This window comes from Schistocerca nitens, chromosome 9, assembly GCF_023898315.1.
Source record: "Schistocerca nitens isolate TAMUIC-IGC-003100 chromosome 9, iqSchNite1.1, whole genome shotgun sequence".
NCBI classification, from domain to species: domain Eukaryota; kingdom Metazoa; phylum Arthropoda; class Insecta; order Orthoptera; family Acrididae; genus Schistocerca; species Schistocerca nitens.
The window spans coordinates 284,588,260-284,614,123 of NC_064622.1; the positions used below are offsets into that span (position 1 = coordinate 284,588,260).

Here is a 25,864-nt window from a genome sequence, read left to right on the forward strand (position 1 = left end):
CTATATCACCTTGCCGGATTTCTGGCAGGGTTGCCACAAGTTTCCCCAAGTGAAATTTCCCGTAATTTTTCTGATTTCCAGACAAGTTATAGCACATTTTTCCCTCACAAATTTTGAGATCTCAAGGGTAAGTAAAGACATAAGTTGACAAAAAACTTAAGGACTTCTGTATTTCTATGTGTGAGCAAAAATCTTAAGTACTAACATCAACATCTTTTGTAATGAACTGTTTTTGGATAAAGAAAGCAGGCCACTGATTTTCTTTTATTTCAATAAAAAGAAACACTATTGGTGACAAAAATACACATTTCGTTGTAGTCGCAAGACATTTTTAAAATACCTTCACTGATTTCAGAAAAAACTCAGAAAAAAGTCAGCTTCTAGAAAGAAGTGTATAAGGTGGAGAAAAGTTGTATAAACCAACACTACAGGTGACTGCCAATAAAATGTTGGTTCTATTATGTTCGGTACTGTCAGTTATTACTCACTTTGTTATGTCAATTATTTTACAGGTACTGTGTGACTTTTCTTTCAAGAAATACATGTGTACATAGCAAACAAACTGCCAGCAACTGTTATCATCCATATTTTCTGATATATAAACTACTTTTAAAGTGCCTAAATGTACTAGAATAATTTAAATATCTATAAAATGCTGCAATGTACAATGTACTTGTGGTGAGACAGTTGCAATTCTTGAAATCCATTAGCCACAGTGAGGAGCATCACAGTCCTGGGTCCATGAATAAACCATGAAAATCTGCCGTATTACACCACACACAAACAAACCCAGCCCGCGGGCTGATCGATGAGACTATATCAGACAGGCAGAGCCCACATATTAGTGGGAAACTATGGGCTTCAGATCAGCAGGACCAATCCATGAGATACCCACAGAAATGGCCTGCAGTTTTGGCCCATCACGAAGTTCACTCAGGTGGCAAGCTATTCACATGTCACAGACACTATGTTGATGAAAGGAGACCATGGTTATCAATCCATGCAACAGGTAACTTGTGCAAATACTCTGAGAATCAGTACTAACAAGGATGGGTAGCAACTCATCATAAAGATGATCGCTGAGCCTCACATTCACACAATCACTCAGACACAACTCACACAGATGACTGCTGTCTCTGGCCACTGTGTCAACAGTCTCTGAGAATTAAATCCAAACAAACCACTTCTCATGCCTCCTTGCCTCTCGTTGGCACCTGCTAGGATAGCAGCAAGAAGTGGTGGCATCATTGACTGTAAGTTAAGGGGAGTGGTAAAAAGGGGAGAAGCAGTAAGAATGAGGGAGTACGGAAGCAGAGTACGTACTCAGCTGTGCCCAGCCACCGACGGTGTGTGACATCTCCGTAAACAAGTCATTTCACCTACTGAGACAAAAACAAGGCTTTTCCAGTATTTTTTTTCAAATTTCCCTGATATTTCTCTAATTTCCCTGATACGTTTGAAATTACCTGATATTCCCTGATTTCCAGAACTTGTGGCAAATAAATAAATAAATACATAAAATTAATACGAGCCATGTAAGGGAGCAGCACAGCTGCAGGAAAGGGGAGGCATCGTGGCCGGGCCTTGGGATTCGACCCCTGTCTCCTCCAACCTGTGGCTGACTACGGCCCTAACAAACAGAAAATACAAAATAAATGAATAAATAAATAATTTTTTTAAAAAAAAGAGAAAAATAGTGGAAAAGAAAGATGTTTTCCTTATTTCAGTCATTGAGAAAATGTAAGTTAAAAAATAATAAAATAAAATAAAAAGTAAAAATAAAAGTTGGTAGAAAAAACATATTGGTAGAACACTTGCACACAAAAAAGAACATTAAAAAAAGTCATTAGAGCTCTAGTCCGTCGAATTTTGTAAGACGATGTCCATAAATAACTGGTTCAAACCTAACCCAAAAGGACAACTTAACTTATTTGTAAAACGACTCAGCAGTCCTCACATATGAAAACCTAATCTCAATTACAAAACTTCATCACACTGATCAGAAAAAGAATACTATAGTATTTTCCTTACGTTTGCAATTGCTGCTCATACGCGTCAGGCTCAAAACGATATTTTTTGGTTAACATGGCCACAGTTTTTACTTTATTACAAACAACGCTTTTTATCTTCATACTGTCCAGCTAGGATCCTTATTGTTTAAACTTTTGCAGTTTCATCATCTTACATAGAGATGAAGTAAGTCTGCTTCAGACACTAATATTAGTTTACACTCACAAACATTACAGCCCTTATGACCATTTCTCAGACTAAGACAAATGTGAAGCTGTATATAACACATTCCACAATGGAAACAACTGCTACAATCAATTCTTGCTAACACTATTTTTGTACTTCAAGTAAAAGTTTAAAAGTACATACCTTTTCCAGGATTCAAACATGTGAACTCTTTACTTGCAGTTGGATGCATTACCCATTGAACTACCAAACACCTGCTTGATACAGTATCTCTGCTCAGTGTCTTCTACAAAGGAAATCATCACTAAGTTTTTGCCAAGAATAATTTTATTGTGCTTTGAATCACAGCTAGTGACTGATAGTCAAGAATCAAGTTATAATATACAGACCCATTTGCAAAAGTTCTACAATTCCTTAGTGTTGAATGAGGTTAATGATGTTGCTGGGAACTGGGAAAAGAATGTCTGCGGTTGCACATATTGCCGCTCTAAATGGGTGGAGTACATACGCATCACCTTCCACAAGGCTGCCATTATCAGCGTTCACAAAATTGCTTTCTATTGTGACTTTGGCCAAAGCCCCTGTAACACATGTATACCTTCATCTTACTTCTAGTCTGATGCCAGAACAGCATTAGCCAATGACAGAGCGCTTTCGATCATGTGATCAAATCTTGATATTTAATTACTTTTAAGCTTTAATTATCTAAAAATAACAGAATTGTTTTCAGAATATTGACTGTAAATGCTATTTAAATTATATAATCAATCAGAATAACAACAATCTGAACCATATTTTTTAACATAGGAAGATAGCCAATTATGTGATCTACATAATACAAGACCTTGGCAATACCACAGAAAACATCAGCATGACACCAAATGTGTTCAAAATGTAACTATCATAAAATTAAATCATATGAATGTATCATCAACTTCTCTTCCTGAAATTAAGAAAATCAAGCATTCACTCAACAATTTAAGCTCACCTGGTTTTAATAGTGTTTCCAACAGAGGAGTAAAAGTTTGTTCCTATGTAATAAGCCCAGTCTTATCTGAACATGTAATGCATCACTAACTCAAGGGATTTTCCCAGGCAGACTGAAATATGCTGTTGTTAAAACCCTCTTCAAGAAAAGTGATAAGAGATATGACAATAATTACCGACTCGTTCTACTGCTGACATCATCCTGCAAAATTTTTGAGAATATGATGTATTCTAGAATAGCATCTCACCTTAGCAACAATAGTATCCTTAGCAAATAAAAGTTTGGATTTCAGAAGGGTTGCTCTACTGACAATGCCATTTACACATTCACCCACCAGTTTTTAACAAGTATTAAATAATAAAATAGCACTGCCTGATATTTTCTGCAATCTGTCTAATGCATTTGACTGTGTGAATCACAGTACTCTCGTAGATAAATTAACATTTTATGGGACTGGTGGCACAGCCAACCAATGGATAATGTTATATTTAACCAAAAACATGCAAAACATTGTACTTAGTAATTGAAACAATACAATCCGGGGACATAATCTGACGGGAGAAATCATGTATGGGGTTCCCCAAGGTTCAGTCTTGCATCCACTACTGTTCCTCATATATGTAAATGATCTTCCATCTAGTATACAACAAACAGAACAACAATCAGAATTAGTTCTTCTTGCTGATGGCACTAGTATCATAATCAATCCAAACATACATATAGATACAGAAACTTCTTCCCATTTTCCATCCTGAAAATTATCTCTGAACCGTTTCACTGAGGTAGCATTTATAGTTCTGTGAAATTTTACTTTTCCTTTCTTAGCTAAACCTGATTGATGGGGATGTTTTAATGCTGCCCTTTGACAACCATAGTCAGATAATACAATTGTTTTGGGGCTCACAGCTATTTCATTAAAGACAGTTTGATTCAGGAATAAATTATCAGCTGCTGTTGCATACGTGCTTCTGATCTTGTTGAGAATTTTGTTGTGAGGCAAGTGCACTCATACTTGGGAAGAAGGGGGAGCTGCAGCTCAGTGAAAGAAAAATGTATTGCGTGGTCAGGTGTTTTTCTTTTAAGAAAATGATTTGAAAGTCAGTATTATTCAGGTTTTTAACAGGGTTGTAACTAGAACTTTACAGCTACTTACATGTGGAGTCAAACTATAGCTCGACATCAGCAATTTTACGTGCCCTTGATCAAAACTATTAGAGAAAAAATCTTCAGTGAAATTTATACATACAGTTACTTCCTAGTTATCTGCACTGTCTCATTAGTGCCTCTTCTATCTGCCTAATGAAGTTTAAAACATTTCATGTTGGGGGCCTGCAGATTGCCAGAACTTCTATCTTGTATGTTTACAAGTCTTTTACTGAGGAACATCACTCAAGCAGCTGTTCAATGCACTGTGACCTGAGTCTATAGCTTTGGACTTAATTCCATATTTTGTATCTAAAGCTGGTGCTCCGTTTCTCATATTACACTACAGTAATGTAATATTAACTTATAATTATCTAGATGCATGTGTTCAATTTCTGTGACTTACAACAGATGTTTTGTAATGCATAGCATATCTGTAAAAATATCTTTAAAGAAGAGAGAGCAACTGACCATAAGAGTTGTAACTTTCAAGCCACCAACTATCAGTCATAACACAAGAGCCTGACCAGCAAATAATAGGACATACACAAGTAAAAAAATACTACCAACCATAACAGATATTGTAGAGTGGACATAACAGTTGCTAATGACTGACAATTGCTTCTCAGTTGTATTATCGGTGAGCACCAATTCTGATAACAAATCTGAGCAAGCCTTATTTTTTATTTGGTCTGGTTTTTATCCCTTCTCCAGGCATTTGTTTTCATTAAATGTTGTATTTCCTTTAATATATTCAAGTGTGTACCTCTGGTAACCATAAACATAAAAGATACGTAACCTTTTATAAGCCAGCCCATTATTTTTGTTACCAGTTATTACAATTAATATCTTACTTAACTTCAGTGTTTTAAGTTTTAGCTTATCCATAGGATGTCAGAAAGAAAGTTTATTGCAACCTATCAGGAACTGAACTGAGACACATCTAGTTTATCTAGTTGCTGTGCATACTAGAACGGTGGTTACTACAAATACTAGATACTAGTACATGATAATAATAATGTGATTTGTTAGAGTTTCTTGACAAAACAGAGGTCTGTTAACATGATGTTAGAACACTTAAAAATTATATATTGCAGCTGTTGCGGTTGGCAGATCGAATGGGACTCAGCAAACTGGTCTTGAAACCAACAGTGTATGCACAGTTTGTAGCAGGCACCACAGAGCAAGACCTTTCAAGAGCTGCAAGAGATCTGAAGAATCTCAACCTGAGGCTCATGGTGGCCCCCACTCTGGAAGAAGATAAAGGAGAGGCCAGTGACAAGTAAGCTGAGTGCTCAAATCATATCGGTGATGTGTTTCTCAAGGTGATAATGTGACTAATACACTCCTGGAAATTGAAATAAGAACACCGTGAATTCATTGTCCCAGGAAGGGGAAACTTTATTGACACATTCCTGGGGTCAGATACATCACATGATCACACTGGCAGAACCACAGGCACATAGACACAGGCAACAGAGCATGCACAATGTCGGCACTAGTACAGTGTATATCCACCTTTCGCAGCAATGCAGGCTGCTATTCTCCCATGGAGACGATCGTAGAGATGCTGGATGTAGTCCTGTGGAACAGCTTGCCATGCCATTTCCACCTGGCGCCTCAGTTGGACCAGCGTTCGTGCTGGACGTGCAGACCGCATGAGACGACGCTTCATCCAGTCCCAAACATGCTCAATGGGGGACAGATCCGGAGATCTTGCTGGCCAGGGTAGTTGACTTACACCTTCTAGAGCACGTTGGGTGGCACGGGATACATGCGGACGTGCATTGTCCTGTTGGAACAGCAAGTTCCCTTGCCGGTCTAGGAATGGTAGAACGATGGGTTCGATGACGGTTTGGATGTACCGTGCACTATTCAGTGTCCCCTCGACGATCACCAGTGGTGTACGGCCAGTGTAGGAGATCACTCCCCACACCATGATGCCGGGTGTTGGCCCTGTGTGCCTCGGTCGTATGCAGTCCTGATTGTGGCGCTCACCTGCACGGCGCCAAACACGCATACGACCATCATTGGCACCAAGGCAGAAGCGACTCTCATCGCTGAAGACGACACGTCTCCATTCGTCCCTCCATTCACGCCTATCGCGACACCACTGGAGGCGGGCTGCACGATGTTGGGGCGTGAGCGGAAGATGGCCTAACGGTGTGCGGGACCGTAGCCCAGCTTCATGGAGACGGTTGCGAATGGTCCTCGCCGATACCCCAGGAGCAACAGTGTCCCTAATTTGCTGGGAAGTGGCGGTGCGGTCCCCTACGGCACTGCGTAGGATCCTACGGTCTTGGCGTGCATCCGTGCGTCGCTGCGGTCCGGTCCCAGGTCGACGGGCACGTGCACCTTCCGCCGACCACTGGCGACAACATCGATGTACTGTGGAGACCTCACGCCCCACGTTTGAGCAATTCGGCGGTACGTCCACCCGGCCTCCCGCATGCCCACTATACGCCCTCGCTCAAAGTCCGTCAACTGCACATACGGTTCACGTCCACGCTGTCGCGGCATGCTACCAGTGTTAAAGACTGCGATGGAGCTCCGTATGCCACAGCAAACTGGCTGACACTGACGGCGGCGGTGCACAAATGCTGCGCAGCTAGCGCCATTCGACGGCCAACACCGCGGTTCCTGGTGTGTCCGCTGTGCCGTGCGTGTGATCATTGCTTGTACAGCCCTCTCGCAGTGTCCGGAGCAAGTATGGTGGGTCTGACACACCGGTGTCAATGTGTTCTTTTTTCCATTTCCAGGAGTGTATAATGAAACAAATAACATATAGCTCATTTCCTTAAAATGTCTTTTCTTAAATCCAAATTATTTCTCAACATTCTCTCATTTTACTCCAATATGCACATTTCTCACCAATGTAAGTTTAGCAAACTATACAATGTCCTGGGCCAGGTATAACAACACTACGCTTCATACAGAACTTTTTTTTTTTTTTTCGAGGTATTCTCTCAGCATATCATTCTAAGCATCTCCACACCTAGGATTGCTAAGGCATTTTAGTATGGCAGTATTTGACAGAGAGATAACTGGAATTAATCTTGGTGTCAGAAAAAATATCTCCAATTATTGGTCAGCAAGAGAAGAGCACATGATGTGAAATGCTCCTGATGACCAGACCTTGCACTGTAGTTCTAGATTAAATCCTAAAGCTCCTAATAGTGTCCCACAGACTGAAGGCATGTGTCGGTGGAGGTATTAATCCTCTTGAACCCCTTAGTATTGTTTAAGATAAATAGGTCAATGTTAGCACTGGGTTTCCACTCTCTTCCTATCTTTCATTTACTCTTTCATAACAGCATGAACACAACAGTACATCGCACAAGCACTATCGTGGTCATTCAAAATATGAATTCCATATGACACAGATACAAATTCTCTTCTTTGCAAGAGGCCAGAGAAAGGCAATGGCAAACCATCCCCACTAATACATTGTGCTATACAGCACTGCAAGTTTCCCACATTTCCCAACAACCATGTTAAAGTATCAGATACAAATTCAGCATTAATAAGTAGTTGCTAAGGCAGAATCATAAGTGCAAGGGCCATGAGACAACAGTTTCTAGCTGTGTTGAGACATTTTCATCATGACAGTTCCACAAGAGTAACGAGATGAAGGGGCACTTTTCCTCGACAAATAGTAAATTTTTAATCCTTACAAGTTAAACAGCTGAGTAATGAGGCTGAAAAGGGCTATTAATTATCTCTCCCATTTCTGTATAGTTCAGGTGGTGGAGAAGGAGTAGCAGTATCACCTGCCTTGATGACGGAGGTGACACATTTTGTCACGAGACGCATGAGGCACTGAAAGCACTGGGAGCCACATTTATCCATGAAAGTTCAGTTGTCACCCGAAACTCTGACAAATATGTCAGATCTGGATCCAATACGGGGCATATCAACATCTCTCAGTGCGATCCTTGATGTGCTCAATAACCAGATTTGGAGATCACACAAGCACCCTTATACCTGTTGAGTGATCCTCAAAACATTTTGGCACAATTAGCAAGTGATGGGGGAGTGCACTGTCTTGCTTGAGATAAAGGCCACTTGGTGAATAAAGGCTATTGGTGAACAAATAGATTGCACATGATTTGACAATGGGTACTTGGTCCACCTCCATAGCACAGCGGTAGCATTACCGCCTACCACGCAAGGGGGCCCGAGTTCGATTCCCCGCAGGGGACTGGGTGTTGTGTGTCCTTCATCATCATTGACACGCAAGTTGCCAAAGTGGTGTCAACTAAAAAAGACTTGCGATATGGCGGTCGAACCCGGAAGGGGATATACCGGCCAATAAATGCCATACAATCATTTCATTTCAGTGGGTACTCGTATTTTTCACTAGTGAGAGACAATAGCAGACCCTGCAGGAGACTCAGCTCACTCCATATATAGACTGTTCACAACATTCTGAAAAAGCACTCCCAAGCTCTGGAGCGGCTGAAGCCTGTGGTTGTCAGTAGGCTTTAGGCAACAAGTGTTTTGTGTCTGACTACTCCGCAATTCAATGAACTAACAATACAGTACCTGAGTGTCCTATAGCCCTTATGAGCACATGTGCAGTGCCAGAGCTGTGTGATGAAAGAGTCGATTGTTCATCTCATATTGCCACTCTCCTTGCAGATGTAACTGTGTACATTTTTCATATGTGGAGCTTGCTTTACCCTCTCCTAAAACCCCTTAGCAAACTTAGTCAGAATGGCGTGAACTAACTATAAACAAATTACACATGATACAAGGCATGTTCAGAAAGTAAGTGTATTATATTTTTATGTCTTTTTTAGAAAAAGTATGTTTTGAAAAAAAATACAGGATATTGTTGATAAAGTTGGTGACTATTTTTTCACATAGTTGCCATCCCATTCAACACATGTGGTTAAGTGAGCTGTAGCACCAGATTCCTTACGCCATCCACATGGAACTCTCCCACCTGCTTCTTCCCCTACTTCACAACCTGTTTCTGTAACTGCTCGTCGGTTGAAAATTTAATTCCACTCATGTGTGCCTTTGGGAGGTGAAAAGATGATAATCTGAAGGCACCATATCAGTGGAATATAGGGGGATATACGGGGGAGGAGTTCAAAACATCTCAACAAAATGAGTCCAAGAGTGCCTTGGGGACTAAGGCTGTATGAGGATGGGCGTTTTCATACAACAAGCACACTCCTTTGATCAGCCTTCCCTCTTTTTGTTTTGAATATTCTTTTTGAGTTTTTAGGGTCTCAAAATATCACTGTGCATACGTGGTCTCCCCTTGAGGCAGAAATTCGATCAAAATTATGCCTTTTTGGTCCCAAAACAATGAGACCACGACATTTTAGCTCAAAATTGTGCTTTCAAATTTTTTAGCAGAAGGGGAATTGGTATTACAGCACTGTGATAACTGTTTCAGGCATGTAATAAACAAGCCATGTATCATCTTCAGTCACATTAGAGCTCAGAAAATACTCAACTTCCAGTGCCATAATCTGTACCACTTCAGGCAGCGGGGCTACCTTCATAGTCTCGGATGTTACTGAATTTAGAATATGTTAAAATTCACAAGTAAGAAACATATATTTTTTTGTTTTCACCAAAACAATTCCTGCACCGAGATACAGGCCTCCAAAGACGACACTGTGAACACCATTTTGAAGATGCGAATTTCGGAAAAATTTTTAAACAGTTCAAGATATTTTGTTAGAATTTTTTTATTTGAAAGATAATTGCTTTATGATTACAATGGTATCCTCCACAGCCAAAGTTCTTTTACTGTTGTGTGTTGAATTTTTTTATAATTTACAGAAAAAATTTTTTTTTCAAAAATGCCAATCCAGAAAAGTTAGATTTTTTTCTGTTGGTTAGTACCATGTAGTACCATATTCTCTGTAAAGGAGAGCTTCCACTTTTAAGTTGGACAGGTTTTATTTTAAAAAATCATTTTTTTCCAACTTTCAAGAGTAATGTATGTCTTCACTGAAGTTGTTTCTTACTAATTTCTTTGTTACAATGTTTATTTCTACTGTCTTTGTTGTAGTTATTTCTTATCACTTTCTTTGTTGAAGTTACTTCTTTTCACTTTCACTGTTGCAGATATTTCTTACACTTCGTTGTAGTTTCTTGTCAGTTTCTTTGTCATGGTTCTTCACTGCAGGCTTCTGTATTGTAGTTGTTCAGTGCTAGTTTGTGCGGCCACAGGAGAGTGAAGCATGCTGACTATTTGCATATCCATAAAAGAGTGATATATAAGACAAACAAAAAAATCAGAATGTGCTGAGGTTGGGAATAAGTGTTCTCATTTGAAGACTCTGTTTCAAAGTGAAGATTTTTCCAGTGACGACTTTTTGTGTTCTAAATGTTTTGACAGAATAACAATAATGATAGTATTTGAACAAGGTGGTGCCTCCCATGGTGCAGATGATGCAGATTTTGCATCAATACAGGAAGAATTAAATACCCTGAATCAGTCAACTACAGAGGTAGGTGTTAGTCCTGTTAAGAAACTGTGGTCAGTGAAGTCTAGTCATATGCTCTATACATCAAGAAAGCACAGAGAAATTACTAAAGCTATGGATGAATACACCACAGCAAAACTGACCACACTCTTTAAAGTAGAAATTCCATCTTCAGAAGAAAATGAACCAAAGCACTCTTGCACCTTTTGTCAGGAATTTTTCACAAACATCAATTCAACTGTTGAATATTGTGCATCCTACAGTGAAAAGGTGCAAGTTTTAACTATTATTCCAGAGACATTTGCAAAGAAAACAATTCTGAACCACATTCTATCAGTACCAAAGTACATGGTAGACAAATCAAATAATGTGAGGTCTGTAAAAGGAGTCTCTGGAAGACCAGATCCCTATTATAGTCATCCAGTAGAAGGATCTCAAGTTCAAATAGTGCAGTCATTTTATCTGAAAGATAAATGGGACTGTACTGCCAGAGTGCCAACATAAAAGATACTATTACTGTAACATTGAAGGTCAAAAAGTTGTGAAAGTGAAGAGGTACATGACTCGCAGTATTAAAGAAGCTTTTGCAGTTTATGAGAGCAACTATACAAGATCAAAATTTTATGCGCTATGACCTAAGCGGGTAGTTCCACACCCACCTAGAGATGTATGTCTATGTGTGTACTGCGCGAATTCTGGATTTTTTGTGGTAACTTAGAAGAACTTACTGGAGCACATGACATATGACACCTTCGTTGGGCGTATGAAGTCATTAATAGTCTGTGATGTAAAGTGAGAGACTTGTTTGTTTAAAGAATAATGAACTGCCCTGGAAAGGGAGGACTGTCTTTACAGACACTTAGCCTGGAAGACATAGCAGATAACTCTGCAGAAATTACATATCTGACATGGGAGGAAAATAAACTAATTAAGAAAACTGTTGCCTTGACAGTATCATTGATGAATTTGGTAAATGGTCAATGAAAGCAGTAACACACCAGCGTCTGAAGAAATTGCAACAACAACACATTGCAGAAGTGAAAGGGTGTGTACAGACTGAAGAACTATGTTGGATGCTTCACTGTGGTTTTGCTAAGAACTGGTCTGTAATTGTCACACAAAAAGTACAAGGGTATCATTGGAGTAATGACCAGGTTTCAATTTTTACAGGAGTGACATATTTTCAAAACAAGACCACAAGTGTTGCAGTTATAAGTGACAACACAGGACATGACTCGGGACACGCTTTGCTAGCAATGCGACTGCGAACAGGGGCAGAGAAGATCATCATTATTTCTGGTGGTGCTCCTAGTCATTTTAAAAATCGTTACCAGCTGTTTGAATTGAGTTAGTCGCTTGTGCCAACTGACTGGGTGTACAGTGCTACTGGTCATGGGAAGGGCCCTTGTGATGATGTAAGAGGCCTGCTGGAGAACCATGTTACAAAACATAATCTTTCCAGACCAAATTCAGCTGTGATTCAGAGTACTGAGGATTTTACAAGTGTCGTGAAATCTTACACATCCACAGCCCTCGTTCTTTTGTCCAAAGAGGATATAGAAGCATTCCGTGAGCAGCAAAAAGAAGAGTGGTCCAAACAAACTACTCCTGTGAAAAGAATTCATAAGACACATTTTTGGACTCAAAGTGATGGGCGAACGCATATTGCATGCACTTTAAAGAGCAAGAAAGAAGAAATTTCATTTGTTCAGCCAACACCTCAGAAACAACAGGATAATATTCAGATTCACAACCTGAGAAGGAGGACATTCATACTGTGTGTGTATGACTGTGAATGGTCGATTGCAGGGATCATAGACACATGAGTTAAATGAAATTGTAGTGAACTTTATGCTACCACATGGACCAGTTGATGGATATAGGTTTCCAGCTGAAGGACTGCAACAACACCATCAGTGCTCACTTCCTGTTCACAATGTTTTGAAGATTGTAAGTGTTCCAGCTCCTACTGGTTCAACAGTAAGGCATCACTCTACATCAAAGGAAGATACTGAAGCCGTGGAACACATTTTTAGTTCGTTGACTGACTAATTTCAGTACAAAACAGAGTGCACAGAAGTTGTATAAATTGAAATCTTTAAGTCTTTGAACCTTTCACATACATTTTGGAATCATTTAAAATGCTTGAAAAATGAGTCTCTTACTCATCTTTCAAAACTAAAATTATGTTAAATAAGGCTAGGTTTTGATTTTTATGAGCCTGTTATGTGATAATGTGGTAATAAAATAGGTTTTATGTATGGCAAAAATTTCAATTGTTTATAAAACCTGTTCTACCTAAAATTGGAAGCTCTCCTTTACAGGGAATGTAGAACTATATGGTACTAATCAACAGAAAAAAAATCAAAATTTTATAGATCGGCATTATTGAAAGAAAAAAAAAAAATTCCATAACTTATAAAAAAAGTTCAGAACGCTATAATAAAAGAACTTTGGGACCGATGACCATCGCAGTCTGGTCCCTTTCTTCCCACAAACCAAACCAACCAAAAGAACTTTGACAGATAAGTCTAAATGGATTATTTCTTTGTAATCATAAAGCAATTATCTTTTAAATAAAATAAACCAAAAAAATATCTATAAGTGTTCCAGAGATAGGCCTACAGTATTTTAAATTTTTTTTAAAATTCACATCTTCAAATGGTATGCGCAGTGTCATCTTTGGAGGGCTGTATAGCCTCGGAGCAGAAATTTTTTTGGAGGAAACAAAAAATACGTGTTCCTTACTCAGTCCTTCATTTTAACATATGCTAAATTCAATAACATCCGAGACTATCAAGGTAAGAATTTTTCCTAGCTTGCCTGAATTGAAATGGACTATTCCCAGTTCAAATCGCTCAAGAAACTCACAGGCACTACTAACCCAATTTTTCTGGTGTTGCTCTGTCAGCTGCTTTTGGATCCATTTTGTGCACAGTTTGCAGTGTTCCTGCATTTCTGTGACAGTCTCATATAAGAGAGTTCTGGAGAGTTATGGAAACATTGCAGAAATTTCATCCTTTGTCAACTAATGGTCTTCACAAACAGTTTCATCAATTTTTTCCACCAACTCATCAGTCAAAATGGAAGGCCTTCCACTTCTTTGTTCATCATAAACATTTACTCTGTCTCCATTGAACTCCATATACCACCTAAACACACTCGTTCTGTTCATAATACCTTCGCTGTAAACTGTGTTGACTCACAAAAAAAAAATTCAGTAGGCCTACATATTATTCTTACTGTAAGATGCAGACCACAGCATGTGGCTCACACTTGATGGGATTTCTAACTGACATTTTTCATGCAACTGAACACTATAACGTGAGTTTATGTTCTACTGTGTTCCTACAACGCTCACTCTGGTCAGGGGGTCCCTCTCTACCACTCAGTGTTTCCAACCCTCAAAAAACAATAATCCACAGCCCATTATGGTCAGAGTACACTTACTTTCTAAACATGCCTTTTAATACACCCACCATCTTTTGAGTTGTGTCCTTGTTGGGAAACGTGGTGCCTCATCTAAAGTGGTTTTCAATGTACTGGTACTCTGCAACTGAGGGGTTACAGCATGTACTGTGATTCATCAGCCCAAGCTATATTTGTTCATGACTCAACATCTACATCTGTACTCTGCAAATTACTGTGAAAAGAATGGCTGAAGGTACTTTTCATTGTATTACACACTAGGGTTTAGTGCTGTTCCATTCACACGCAGAGCACAAAAAGAATGATTGCTTAAATGCCTCTACGAACACTGTAATTAGTCTAATATTGTCTATGCCACCCCTGTGAGAATGATACATAAGAAATGTGAGCTCACAGCAAAAAATATTTGTCACCCCTTGAAAAAGCACACAGTTGCTTTGTAGTTCTGTAAATTGTATATAACAGTACCAAGTAGTCCCAACATCCTCTGCTACCGACACAGATCATGTCAGTGGTGTACTGTGTATATACCAGTCATTTGTACAGAATCAGCACAGTAAAGTGGGTTGCTTGAATATATGATGGAATGTCAGAACAGAGTTATTGCGGTTGGGTGTGTCCATGGCCACACCATGAATGAAGTTGCCCGATATGTTCATGTATCATTGCAGATTGTCCAGTGTTCCCCCACAAGCGACAGCGTACTACTCACAGCCAAGTTACCGGGGATCAGAATACTTGTCATAAAAAGATACAATTGGCACAGAACCAAGGCCAATGTCACACTTTGTTAAAGGTAATTGACTTCGAACCGAACAGGAACTACTGTGGTCAACCAGTCTGTGAATTAACAGTGAGAAGATAACTGCATGTAATGGCCATTTGGAGTTGGGCACCTTGCAAAAGACTACTGATCACAGCGGCACATACAACTGCATGTACGGAATGGGTCAATAAAACAGAAACTAGACAGTAGCTGACTGGAGGTGTGTTGCGTGCTTCCACTAGCTGTGGTTTTTCTTCTTTTCATATGAAGAAAGGCGTAAGAGTGCACTTTTGGCCCAGTGAGGTGTTTAACCTGTAGTGCGTGGAGGCTGTAGTTCATTCCCGTACTGTTTTTTCAAACCGTGATCGGGTCCAGTCATTCAGGTTACCATGAACAAAAACTAGATTGATTGTTGGAAGATGTTGATTTCCACATTATCGATGATCAAGTGTTGTCCTTCCTTGTACACTTTTACATCTCTACCGAGATGACAAAACCTATGTTCAAATGGCTGCACGCATATATTCCTGATTTGATGAAGCACTGGCGGTTTCAGGTCACGTTGAACCCATAACCCTGATAGTTGTGGAAAATGCTAAGCACCTTCATTTTTGAACCGTTAACTGAGCAACGTAATCAACATTCCATCTTGTTAGCTGCATTTACTTAGCAAATCGTTTTCGAGTTTGATTCGTTGTGCAAAAGCTCTTCTAGAGCTCGTAACTTATATAAGAAACGAACATGTAATCGATTAATGCGTAGCAGCAGCGACACAAAGCTGGTGGCAAGTCGCTATAAGGAACAGGTACAGTCTCTTCACATTAACGATTTCTATGCACACGGATCGACACTTTATTCACAACGGCTACTTACTGTTAACGGCGCACAATACTATTACGTTGCTAAGGTTGGCATATAGCAGAAACATTCCGGTGCCACACGATTGCAGCCGACTTCCCCATCACAGGGAGGCTAAGTAAACGTGCGGCGAGTCCGCGACCAGTAGGCCTACTGCTTATAGCGTCTTCTACAGAATAAAATTTTTGAATCACTACCAACTTATTACGAGAATACATTGACGCTGATGAAGTACCGAGATGCTCCAATTCTTCTTTTTACTAAACTGAAAGTCTAGGTATACACTGTTTCAGATTTTTGCAGTCACGCGAATTAATGGCGGGAACTGACAGTTGCCCACCATTGCAGTCGCTAAGGCACGCTGATTGTCTCGAAACTGATAATAAATTATTACAGCTCAGCTTAAAAAGTAAAACTTATCATGTTATGAATTATAAAATTTGGATAAAAGAAAATTTTGTGACACGCCCTGTAGAACTATGCCACACAGTTATACGATACACCGATTGGGAAAGCCTGGTCTACGTTGTGCTTAGTGGTGGAAGCTGAAAACTTAACACTGCAACATACCGTCGCTGAGAATGAGCACAAAGGCATATTTAACTGGATTAAATATCAAAGCAAGCATGAAAACTTCTCATAAATAGGTTGAAACAGGGTAAACAAACATACTGAAAAAAGCATGAACTGGAAACTAGTTAAAGCAGCATAAAACAGGATCACAAGAACATTTACAACTATAGGTACTCTGCAGGCCGCCTTATGATGTAAGGTACTAAGTTGTACTTCCCTCCATTCCTGTCCCGTCGCGAATAGGCTGTAGGAAGAATGATTGCCGGTAAGCCTTCGTGTGAGTACAAAATGAGTCACATTGGAACTAACCCTTAACTCACGAGGTTACTTTTCATGTCAGCAGAGGCGTCCGATCCCACGCGTCTGCTTTGACCAGTGACGTAAGGGTGTTGTGGTCTGTGACATCATGTCGCCGCGGAGTTTAGTTTATGAGTTGGTTGTGTTTGTAGATATCGTCTTGTGTTACGGCGCGGAGTTTAGTTTGAATTTTTTGTGTTTGTAGATGTCTTCTTGTTGCGGTTGGTGGTGTTCTCTAGTGGTGTATATATGGACCGCGTGTTATGTGGTGTATTGGGTTCATTTGAGCGTCGTTGGTCACAGTGTGAATTAATTTTTATTTACTGCGATTGAAGAAAGGAAATTGGTTCCAGTGAGCTATCAATTTTTTTGTTTTTTGTTTATGTGATTGCGGCGTCGATTGGTGTTAGTAGTTTGCTGTTTGTCGTGCGGTAAGGCGTTTAATTTATTTTGTGGCTTCTTTTCTTACGTATGAATATGACAGTGAAATTTAACAGTTGGCGGTTGCGTGCTGAGATGGGGGAGGACATGATGTCCCTTATAAAATTTTTGCACGCGTTTGGACAGCTGGCATTAATGGTCAAGTGCAGTGTCCGTAAAGAGAATATGCGGGACTGTCACATGTGGCGGTGCCGACGGATAACCTTTGGCGCTCCATTAGACGCGGTCCTGGTTCGAGAAGTGTAGGTTGGCCATGGGAGAGTATGTTTTGATGACTTATTATTTTTGTTATAGATCGTCCAACAGTTTTTGAGCGCATGAGACTGGTGTGCGTAAGAGAGAGGACGGTTTTAGATTGGTTTTCTTTTTGTAGGGAAGTTTGTTCAGAATAGGTGAAGTATAGGGGTAAGTTGGGTGGACCGGGGGTGGTGGTCGAGATAGATGAGTCGCAGTTTGGGAACAGAAAATATGGGAGGGGTAAGTCTCCAGTTGGTTTATGAGTGGGTGGGGGGGGGGCGTTATTTTGGGGGGTCGGTATGAAGATTGTATTTTCAGGATTTTGGACGGGCTTACGAAGAGGGAATTGGTGGGGTTAACTGAAGAGTATATAGAGGAGGGTAGTACGGTAGCGTCAGATGCTTTTTCGCCTTATAGGAGGTTGAGGAAGAGGGGTTATGATCATTTAGTTGACAATCAGAGTTCAAGAATTACGAGATTGGGGCGTGTACTAATACAGTAGGGATTTTGGGGGGCGGTTAAATCAGTCATAGGGAGGGGGAAGAGGCCCTCTTCTAACCTGCAATCTCATTTACATAAGTATTGCTGGCAGAATAGCGTCCCTCGGGAGTATTGCATTTTTTGCGTTTTTCTGAGGGCTGTTAGTAAAATGTAATTCGCCAAGGATGGTTGGTTGGGCGGATTTTTGTTTCTGGGAGGGGGGAAGGGAGGGTGAAGGCTGGGGTTGGTAGGTTGTGGGTTGGTTGGGAGTCTTTTTTTGTTCTTGTTTGTTTGCGTGTGTCTGTGTGGGGGGGGGGAGGTAGAGGATGGGGGTGGGGAGGGTTGTGTTTGAGGCTGTGGCTGTGTTTGATTGGGGTGGCTGATCTAGTGTGTAACGCCGGAATTTTTTTGTGGTAAGTAGTCGTTTTTTTGGGCCTATTGGTCGCGAGTTGTGATGTTATGTGCGGTTTTTCATGTGTTGTTGGTTCGATGTTATTTATCGCTGGTGTAGGTGCTATCGTCATTTGTGGTTGATTTATGTAACTTAGGGGAAATATCTGATTCCAGTCTTTTAGTTGTAGATGCATTTTGGTATCGTGAGCTGTTGTTGAGCCATATAGACCAAGATATGTGTCCAGTTCGAATGTATGTAGTCATAGGTGTATGTGTTTTGGTATCATCAGTTGTAATTGACCTATATAGGTCAAGGGAAGTGTCCAATTCCAATGTGCCGTCGTAGCTCTGTGTGTTTTGGTATCGTCAGTTGTAGTTGACCTATACAGATCAAGGGAAGAGTCCATCGATAGTTGCAGTCTGATTATAATTTTTGGGTGTTGGTTTTTGTTTTGTGGTATCGACAATTGCGGTTGAGTTATGTAGGTGCAAGGAAGTGACCGATTCCTGTCGATGTTGTGAGTGTAGCGGAATGTGGGAATTTTGTGTTACTTTTATGTCGTCGTTTTGTGTGGTTTGGGGGGTCGTGGTGTGTGTCTTTATGTGTTTATATGTAGTTTGTCCCCACCCAAAAACTCCCAATTCCCCGCGCTGATCCCGCTAGTTTGATTATATTTTTGGAGGGAGATGTGTCTGTTGTTTTTATATGTATTTTCGTGTTTGTTGTCGTTTTTATGTAATGACGTCATAGACGCCATATTGGAGACTTTTAGAATGGTCTTTTGCACCATATTGGTGACGTCATGGATGAAAGCAGACGGGTGGAATCGAACGCTACTGTAACGTATATTACGAGGTGGGGTCTCGGGAGCTCTACATTTAAACAGATTTAAAGCGCCAGTCATTTGAAATTTTTAAATTACACAATATTTAATTTTACAATTATATGTGTTGTTTAAATAATCCTTGTTGATTTCAATACACTGAATAAAGCCTGCAGTTCCGTAAGGCTTTTTATTTTTTATCACACACAGTTACATATTTCTGTGCATGTTTTTAAATACCGCTAGTATACATAAACGAAATATCAGAGAACTGAATTTTACATTCTGAAAAAGCTATCTCCTAAGCAAGTAAATTTTCACATACAGTAAATTTTTCGTAATGGGCACTTCCCAATAGCGGAGAACGGTTGCAACTGTTGCTGTCAGCAGTTTTGATGCTACCGCGAAAGGCTTTGATGATGCCGCAACTGCTACGCTGACCTCACGTGACGACTTCTCAATAACGGACATTTTAAAATCCCCCTGCCAAATAACATTAGCTCTCATTGTAAAAGTCTTTGTAATGGCGCACACCGTCGGACACGGGCACTGAAATGAATCTCCCAACAACAATGAAAGCTTCCAAATAACGGAAAGCGTGAAAACAACGACGGTTGTAAGTTAAACTGCAACGATCACAATCATGTGTGCCTTTAAACTGCGCCGTGCGGCACGCCGCACTGAGAACGGTTGCAACTGTTGCTGTCAGCAGTTTTGATGCTACCGCGAAAGGCTTTGATGATGCCGCAACTGCTACGCTGACCTCACGTGACGACTTCTGATATGCGCCGACACACTGCTTGGTTCGTCAATCCGCGCCGCAGGTAGCGAGCCCGCCACCCAGCGACACAGGAGTTGCGTGTGAAGGCGCCCATTTAAACCAGTGGAAGCGCCACCGAAAAGCGCTTCTCAGTGGCTCCGTGTCGCTGAATGGTGCCTAAAGTGCATACTTTTGCTGACTTCATGCGAGAGAGTTTATGTACCTAAGTGCTAAGATGTTACATAAACGGAAACGGTTAACGCTGAATGAAGAGGTCTAGATAATCAAAGTCTACGAAAAGGAAAAGCTTAGCGTGAGAGACATGCTCACGGAGTTTGCTGTTGGAAAAAACATAGATCACTGACATTTTAAGTTACCAGTAAATGCGTTTTTCTCACCACACCAGGCTGGAAAGTTGACAATTTGGCTTTTGAATGGTTCTGCCGTGCTCGCAGCAATAACTTGCAAGTTAGTGGACCTCTGATCCAGGAGAAAACACTCGCAATCGCCAAGGAGTTACGGCTTATCGATTATAAAGCATCTCTAGATCGGCCTGACAAATTTAGGGCGAAAACAGCGTGTCAGACTGACAAAAAAGGGTAACTTGAATTTGAGAGGGTTCTGAAGAGAGAAACATTTATAACTGCGACGACACTGGTCCTTTCTTCGGAACACTTTCCAGTAAAACATGTTCCTGAAAGGTGAAAACTGTTTAAGAAGCAAAATTTCAGAAGAACGACTCACGTATCTACTGTGTTAATATGATAGGCGAATCTGAAAAGCTTTTAATTATTGGTAAGGCTTTGTCTTGAGTTGAAGGTGTAGTGGTTTGCTAATAAACGGTCTTGGATGACGAGAGCAATAATGACTGAATGGTTGCTGGTACTTGACACTGAATGGAAAGGCAAAATAGGGAAGTGATTTTGTTTATGGATAGTGCCCATCCCATTGTGATGATGCACTAAAATTGTGAAAATAATCTTTTTGACTCCAAATTCAACTTCGTGTTGCCAACACTGGATCACGGGAGTATTCAAAATTTCAAAATGTTTTACAGGAGAAAGGTGTTGAGACATATATCGTCTCCAATGGACAATGTGGAATCTGGATATGAACTTAGAAAATCTATTAATTATAGGGTCCAACTCCTGGATTTCTTTAGCCTTAAGAAAAGGAACATCCGCTTTAATCAGCAACTGTTTCAAGAAGGCAGGGTTCATTTATAACGACCGAGCTCCAGCAATTGATGAGGGAGTCGAAGAAAACATCGTCAGGGAACATGAGCATTAACTTCACATTTTAGTAGAGGAATTTGGTGGATCTGAGGGATATGCCAATACTGATGACGCACTGTTGACAGAAAGTATATCTACTAGCGTAAGTGAACTCATGCAAGAGTGTGGTGACAATGTCGAGAACGAACAACAAAATGAAGATGAAGACGACGTAACTGACCCGAACTTTACTACAATTTCAGTTAAGCAGGCAGTGGAAGAGGTAAGAAAATTGAAACACTACTTTTTAGTGAGAATTGATGAAGAAGGACTCAGTTTAACTCAAGCAGTTGAAACACATATTGAGAAGATAATTATAAATGACTCTGGTTCACAAAAAGAAATACGTTAATGTTTCAAACGCGCCTTCCAGAATCTATGAAAGAAATTCTAATACCGTATTATACTAGTGAATGGTGGTTTTGTTTAATGTCGTACTTTACTGAAAGATAAATTTTCACTACTTTACTTATACAGTAGTATAGCACTTTTCTGTCTACAGTACACTGAATGTAATGTATTGTATATTGTATTCTTATCCTTTTCTTAATGGTGGACGCTACTTAATACCTGCCAGTTTTATTTTCCCCACAGATATATGTTATTCAGAAGTTTTAGTGTATAACTATATTCCGTGATTTAACCAGCACATAAAAAATTGCACTCGACAGATACAAAACGAAAGTCTGCAAAACTGACATTCAGTGCTGGGATCTACCTTTTTTATCATCATTCCGAACACATTTGACTAACACTTTTAAGTATTTTGTTGGAGAAACAGAAAGGTCCCATTAGAGCTGCCCTGAAGTTCTTCTTCTGAATGATCCTCCGTTAGCAGAACTGTGATAACTGGCTATTGTAACTTTTTTCGTCTACTGATCTATATCACTGACATCTTCCTCCACAAACCGGCTAACAATTTTATCAAACTTGGTCCATTGAAACTGATATGTTCCTGCGAACACATTTTGTACCATACCGAAGAAAATAGCTACGTAGTTAACGAGGCATCATCCAGGAGGCCCCAACGCGTCAGAAACACGTTTCAACAAAAAAATGGTTCAAATGGCTCTGAGCACTATGGGACTTAACTGCTGAGATCACCAGTCTCCTAGAACTTAGAACTACTTAAACCTAACTAACCTAAGGACATCACACAAATCCATGCCCGAGGCAGGATTCGAACCTGCGACCGTAGCGGTCGCGCGGTTCCAGACTGTAACGCGTAGAACCGCTCGGCCACTTCGGCCGGCCACGTGTCAACCGCAAAGAAGACAATAATAAAACAGACAGCAAAACATTTTACGGTTGGCTGTTTAAGGGGGAAATGTGAGGATACGGAAGAATTCCGCCTAACTGACGTTGGAGAGCTACGGTATGCGAAAATTTTCTTGCGGTCTGAGAGATCACATCTATAGAGTTAAGGGGCTCCGAAACGGCCTATACTTGCAATGTTAAAATAACGCTTATAAATTACGTCTTTCCTCACGAAGTATTTGAGGTAGGAAGTTGAACTTTTTACAGATTATTTATTGGAATATGGGCTACAACTTAACACAGGGATTTTACAAAAATTTAGTTCAGTTATTAAAGATGATTTTTTTTCAATTGTAATGAAAATTCACAACTTTTTTTGCAATTTTTTATTTATATATTCAAAAATATACAGTTTTTTGGAAAAAGGCTGTGTTAAATTATGCAGAAGGTACTGTGTAACATTTACTGAATGTTTGAAACAAATATGTTTGGAAGATCCTTAGAAAACATGTAATTAGTTTGAGAAAATAAAAGTTTTGGGAATCGAGCGAAAAAGATTGGATTAACTTTTTAGTGCATTCCAGGTCCATAGGATGGATTATCTTCATCCTCTGCAAACTCCTCCTCCAGCTTCCTCTTGTTCCTCCTCCTGTTTACTCTTGCTTGTATTTCTAGACTCTTTACAGCCCTGTCTGCAGCCCGAAGGCGTTCCTTGTCTAAAGCAAGCATCACTCGTACCATGTTAGAACCTATCTTCATTCCCATATTTCTAAATACCTTGCACCTTACAATGTTGCCATCATTGAAAGTCGCAACAGCATCATACATACCAGCCGGCCGCGGTGGTCTCGCGGTTCTAGGCGCGCAGTCCGGAACCGAGCGACTGCTACGGTCGCAGGTTCGAATCCTGCCTCGGGCATGGATGTGTGTGATGTCCTTAGGTTAGTTAGGTTTAAGTAGTTCTAAGTTCTAGGGGACTTATGACCACAGCTGTTGAGTCCCATAGTGCTCAGAGCCATTTGAACCATTTGAACCATACACACCAAAGTGACGTGTTTCTATTCCAACAAATACAGTCTTGGGGATTCTCGACCATATAACACTATTTACACTTTCATTGGGGTTTTGAGTTTTTCCGTGAATACACTTTTTCAACAGTTCAGGTGCTGCTAAGTCTCTGAAAATAGGTTTTATCACCCCCATTATTGCATGAGGCAGACTATGCTTATGAGTGTACACTTCACCAGTTAGCAATCCTTTGTTATATTTACACCAACTGTCTTCTTCTTTGGGACACAAGCTATATTGGGGATTTTCATCGGTTGAAGAAGTATGAAGAAAAAGAGCCCAAACAGCCTTCTTCATTTCGTCGACACTTTGTGTATTTTGTCTAATAGCCATTCCATAATAGTCCTGTATTTTGTCAATTACACTGTCAGTTAACCTTCCCTTCCGATCCAACCCTTTACCATCACTGAGTTTTTGTTTTTTGTACGAAGTTTTCAGTCGCCGAAGTCTTGTTCCCATTCGCTTCTGTACGTGTCCAATACACTCAGATTTCTGCACTACAACATCATCACCATAGGGCTTCGTCCTTGAACATGTTTGAAACTTTTAGAATCACCGTCACCAAGGTAATTAACATATCACACTTTATCACACGCCTCAGAACGCTGGAATATACTGGCAACACCAGCTACTTCCATTCCTCCACTACTGCCACTATAGTTAGCTTTGCAATTATTTTCATGTGTACCTTTATATTTTTGTGGACATCTACAATACTTTGATATTACTGCTACATCTAAAACTTTCCCTGTATTCATACTGGTGGCAGATACTACACCATGAAGAGATGTGTGTCCCCGTTTATGCCAGGTACCATCGAACGCTGCAGTCAAATCTCTGTTACCATTATTTTCCATTACTGCCTCTTCCACAGCGTTCTTCATAGATTCTATACAGACATCTTCTACTTTAGACCCTATTAATTTATTATAGGTCGTAAACTTGGTTGGGGGATTTGGAAGATTCATGATGCCACAGAAAATTGCACCTGCAGTAGCACCCTTACCAACTGAACGCAAGGAATAAACAAATCTAATGTTGTGTTCGTAGATTTTGCTACCATTTTCTTCAGTTGCAGTTACTGCAACACTGTTCCAAAAGGTGGTCATGTATGAACACTTATCACATTTCAGTTGTATTTCACTAGCAAGTCCTACGTGCTTTATTATGGAGAGTTCCAGACCAACTTCACTACAATGAATACATCTTACACAGTTTGAAAAAATTCCTTTGAGAACCGACATATCAAATATTTCATTCACATCCGATTCGCCCATAAAACATTCATAGTTTTCACTCATTGAACCAAGCTTCTTCTGTGAAGTATTTTCTTTCCCACTTTGACTGCTATGGGCAGGTGTACTTGAGAGGTTAGGTTCACTCACTTGGTTATCGTCTTTATTGTTTACAGTAATAACACATACCTTTGGCTTTCCAACATTTCTCCTTTTCTTAAAAGCCTTCAGAGGATTTCTAATAACTTTACTTTTACTCACTATTATACTTCAACAAAACAGAGACTCAAGAAACAGAATTAATTACGAATATTTTCGAGATAACGAAAGAGCAAATAAACATGAAACAATCGACAATCACACCAGCGATATATATTGAACCATCACAGGTTAGCCACAACACATACTTTATCTCACATCACTAAAATGTACCTGATGAACACGGACGTTAATAATAACACCATTTGACAGCAGTTTAACAGCGCCACAGTGGGTCACGCCCATGTAGAACACATTTCAAAAAAAATTTAAAAATAGTTGTAGTCTTCGGAATTGAATAAATTATATATCTATTAAAAGGTAATAGTCTGCAGATTCAGGAAACGCAAAAAAGTAAAAATTGAACTTTTCATGATTTTGATCCTTTCCGGAGCCCATTAAGAGTTAATTCAAACGAATAACAATCAGACTTTTGGAATATTCTTGTTCACGACTCTTTCACAAATACCCTGCGTCATTTTGAACGACGGTATTTCAACAACCGACTCTTTTGGCGAGCTTTGCTACCAATACGAACCAAAAAAAATATCTGTAGATAACATTGTGGCACAATTTCGTACTAGCAAGCCAGAGTGGAACAGAACATATAAATGAAACTCCTGCGCCAATTTGTAATATGTAAAATGTGTTTCAATTCAATAGATCACGTTGAATGCAGTCATCAAACGACCGAAAATATAAATATTTTTTATCAATGACCTATCATTCCCACTGTTCTAAAAATACTGCTCAGTTATGTGCACTGCGCACAAATCCTATACAGTGTTACTATTTTCAATTGCTGTTAGCGGTTATTTTGCCCGCAAGAAAAGAAAATAAAAGAAAATTATTTAAATAAAAAACTTTTTTACGTAACACTTTCCAAAACGGACTACGAAGTATAGTATAATTTCTCCTGGCACCATACAGACTTC

General features: G+C 39.9%; 1 protein-coding gene and 1 long non-coding RNA gene across 4 annotated transcripts in view; one reads left to right on the forward strand and one right to left on the reverse strand.

Annotated features, from left to right (window-relative positions):
- LOC126203847 (hydroxyproline dehydrogenase-like) overlaps nucleotides 1-25,864 on the forward strand; it is a 176,674-nt gene that overhangs the window by 63,759 nt on the left and 87,051 nt on the right. For all 3 annotated transcript variants that reach the window (XM_049938222.1, XM_049938221.1, XM_049938223.1), the window contains one exon: nucleotides 5,425-5,609. In XM_049938222.1, coding sequence (XP_049794179.1) covers nucleotides 5,425-5,609 — 185 coding nt within the window. The remainder of the gene's footprint in view (nucleotides 1-5,424; nucleotides 5,610-25,864) is intronic.
- LOC126203848 (uncharacterized) lies at nucleotides 1,483-15,981 on the reverse strand. Its single transcript, XR_007540395.1, has 4 exons — nucleotides 15,848-15,981; nucleotides 2,586-2,777; nucleotides 2,380-2,482; nucleotides 1,483-1,630 (listed from the first exon to the last, which is right to left on the reverse strand). It is a non-coding gene; the product is annotated as an uncharacterized LOC126203848 (long non-coding RNA).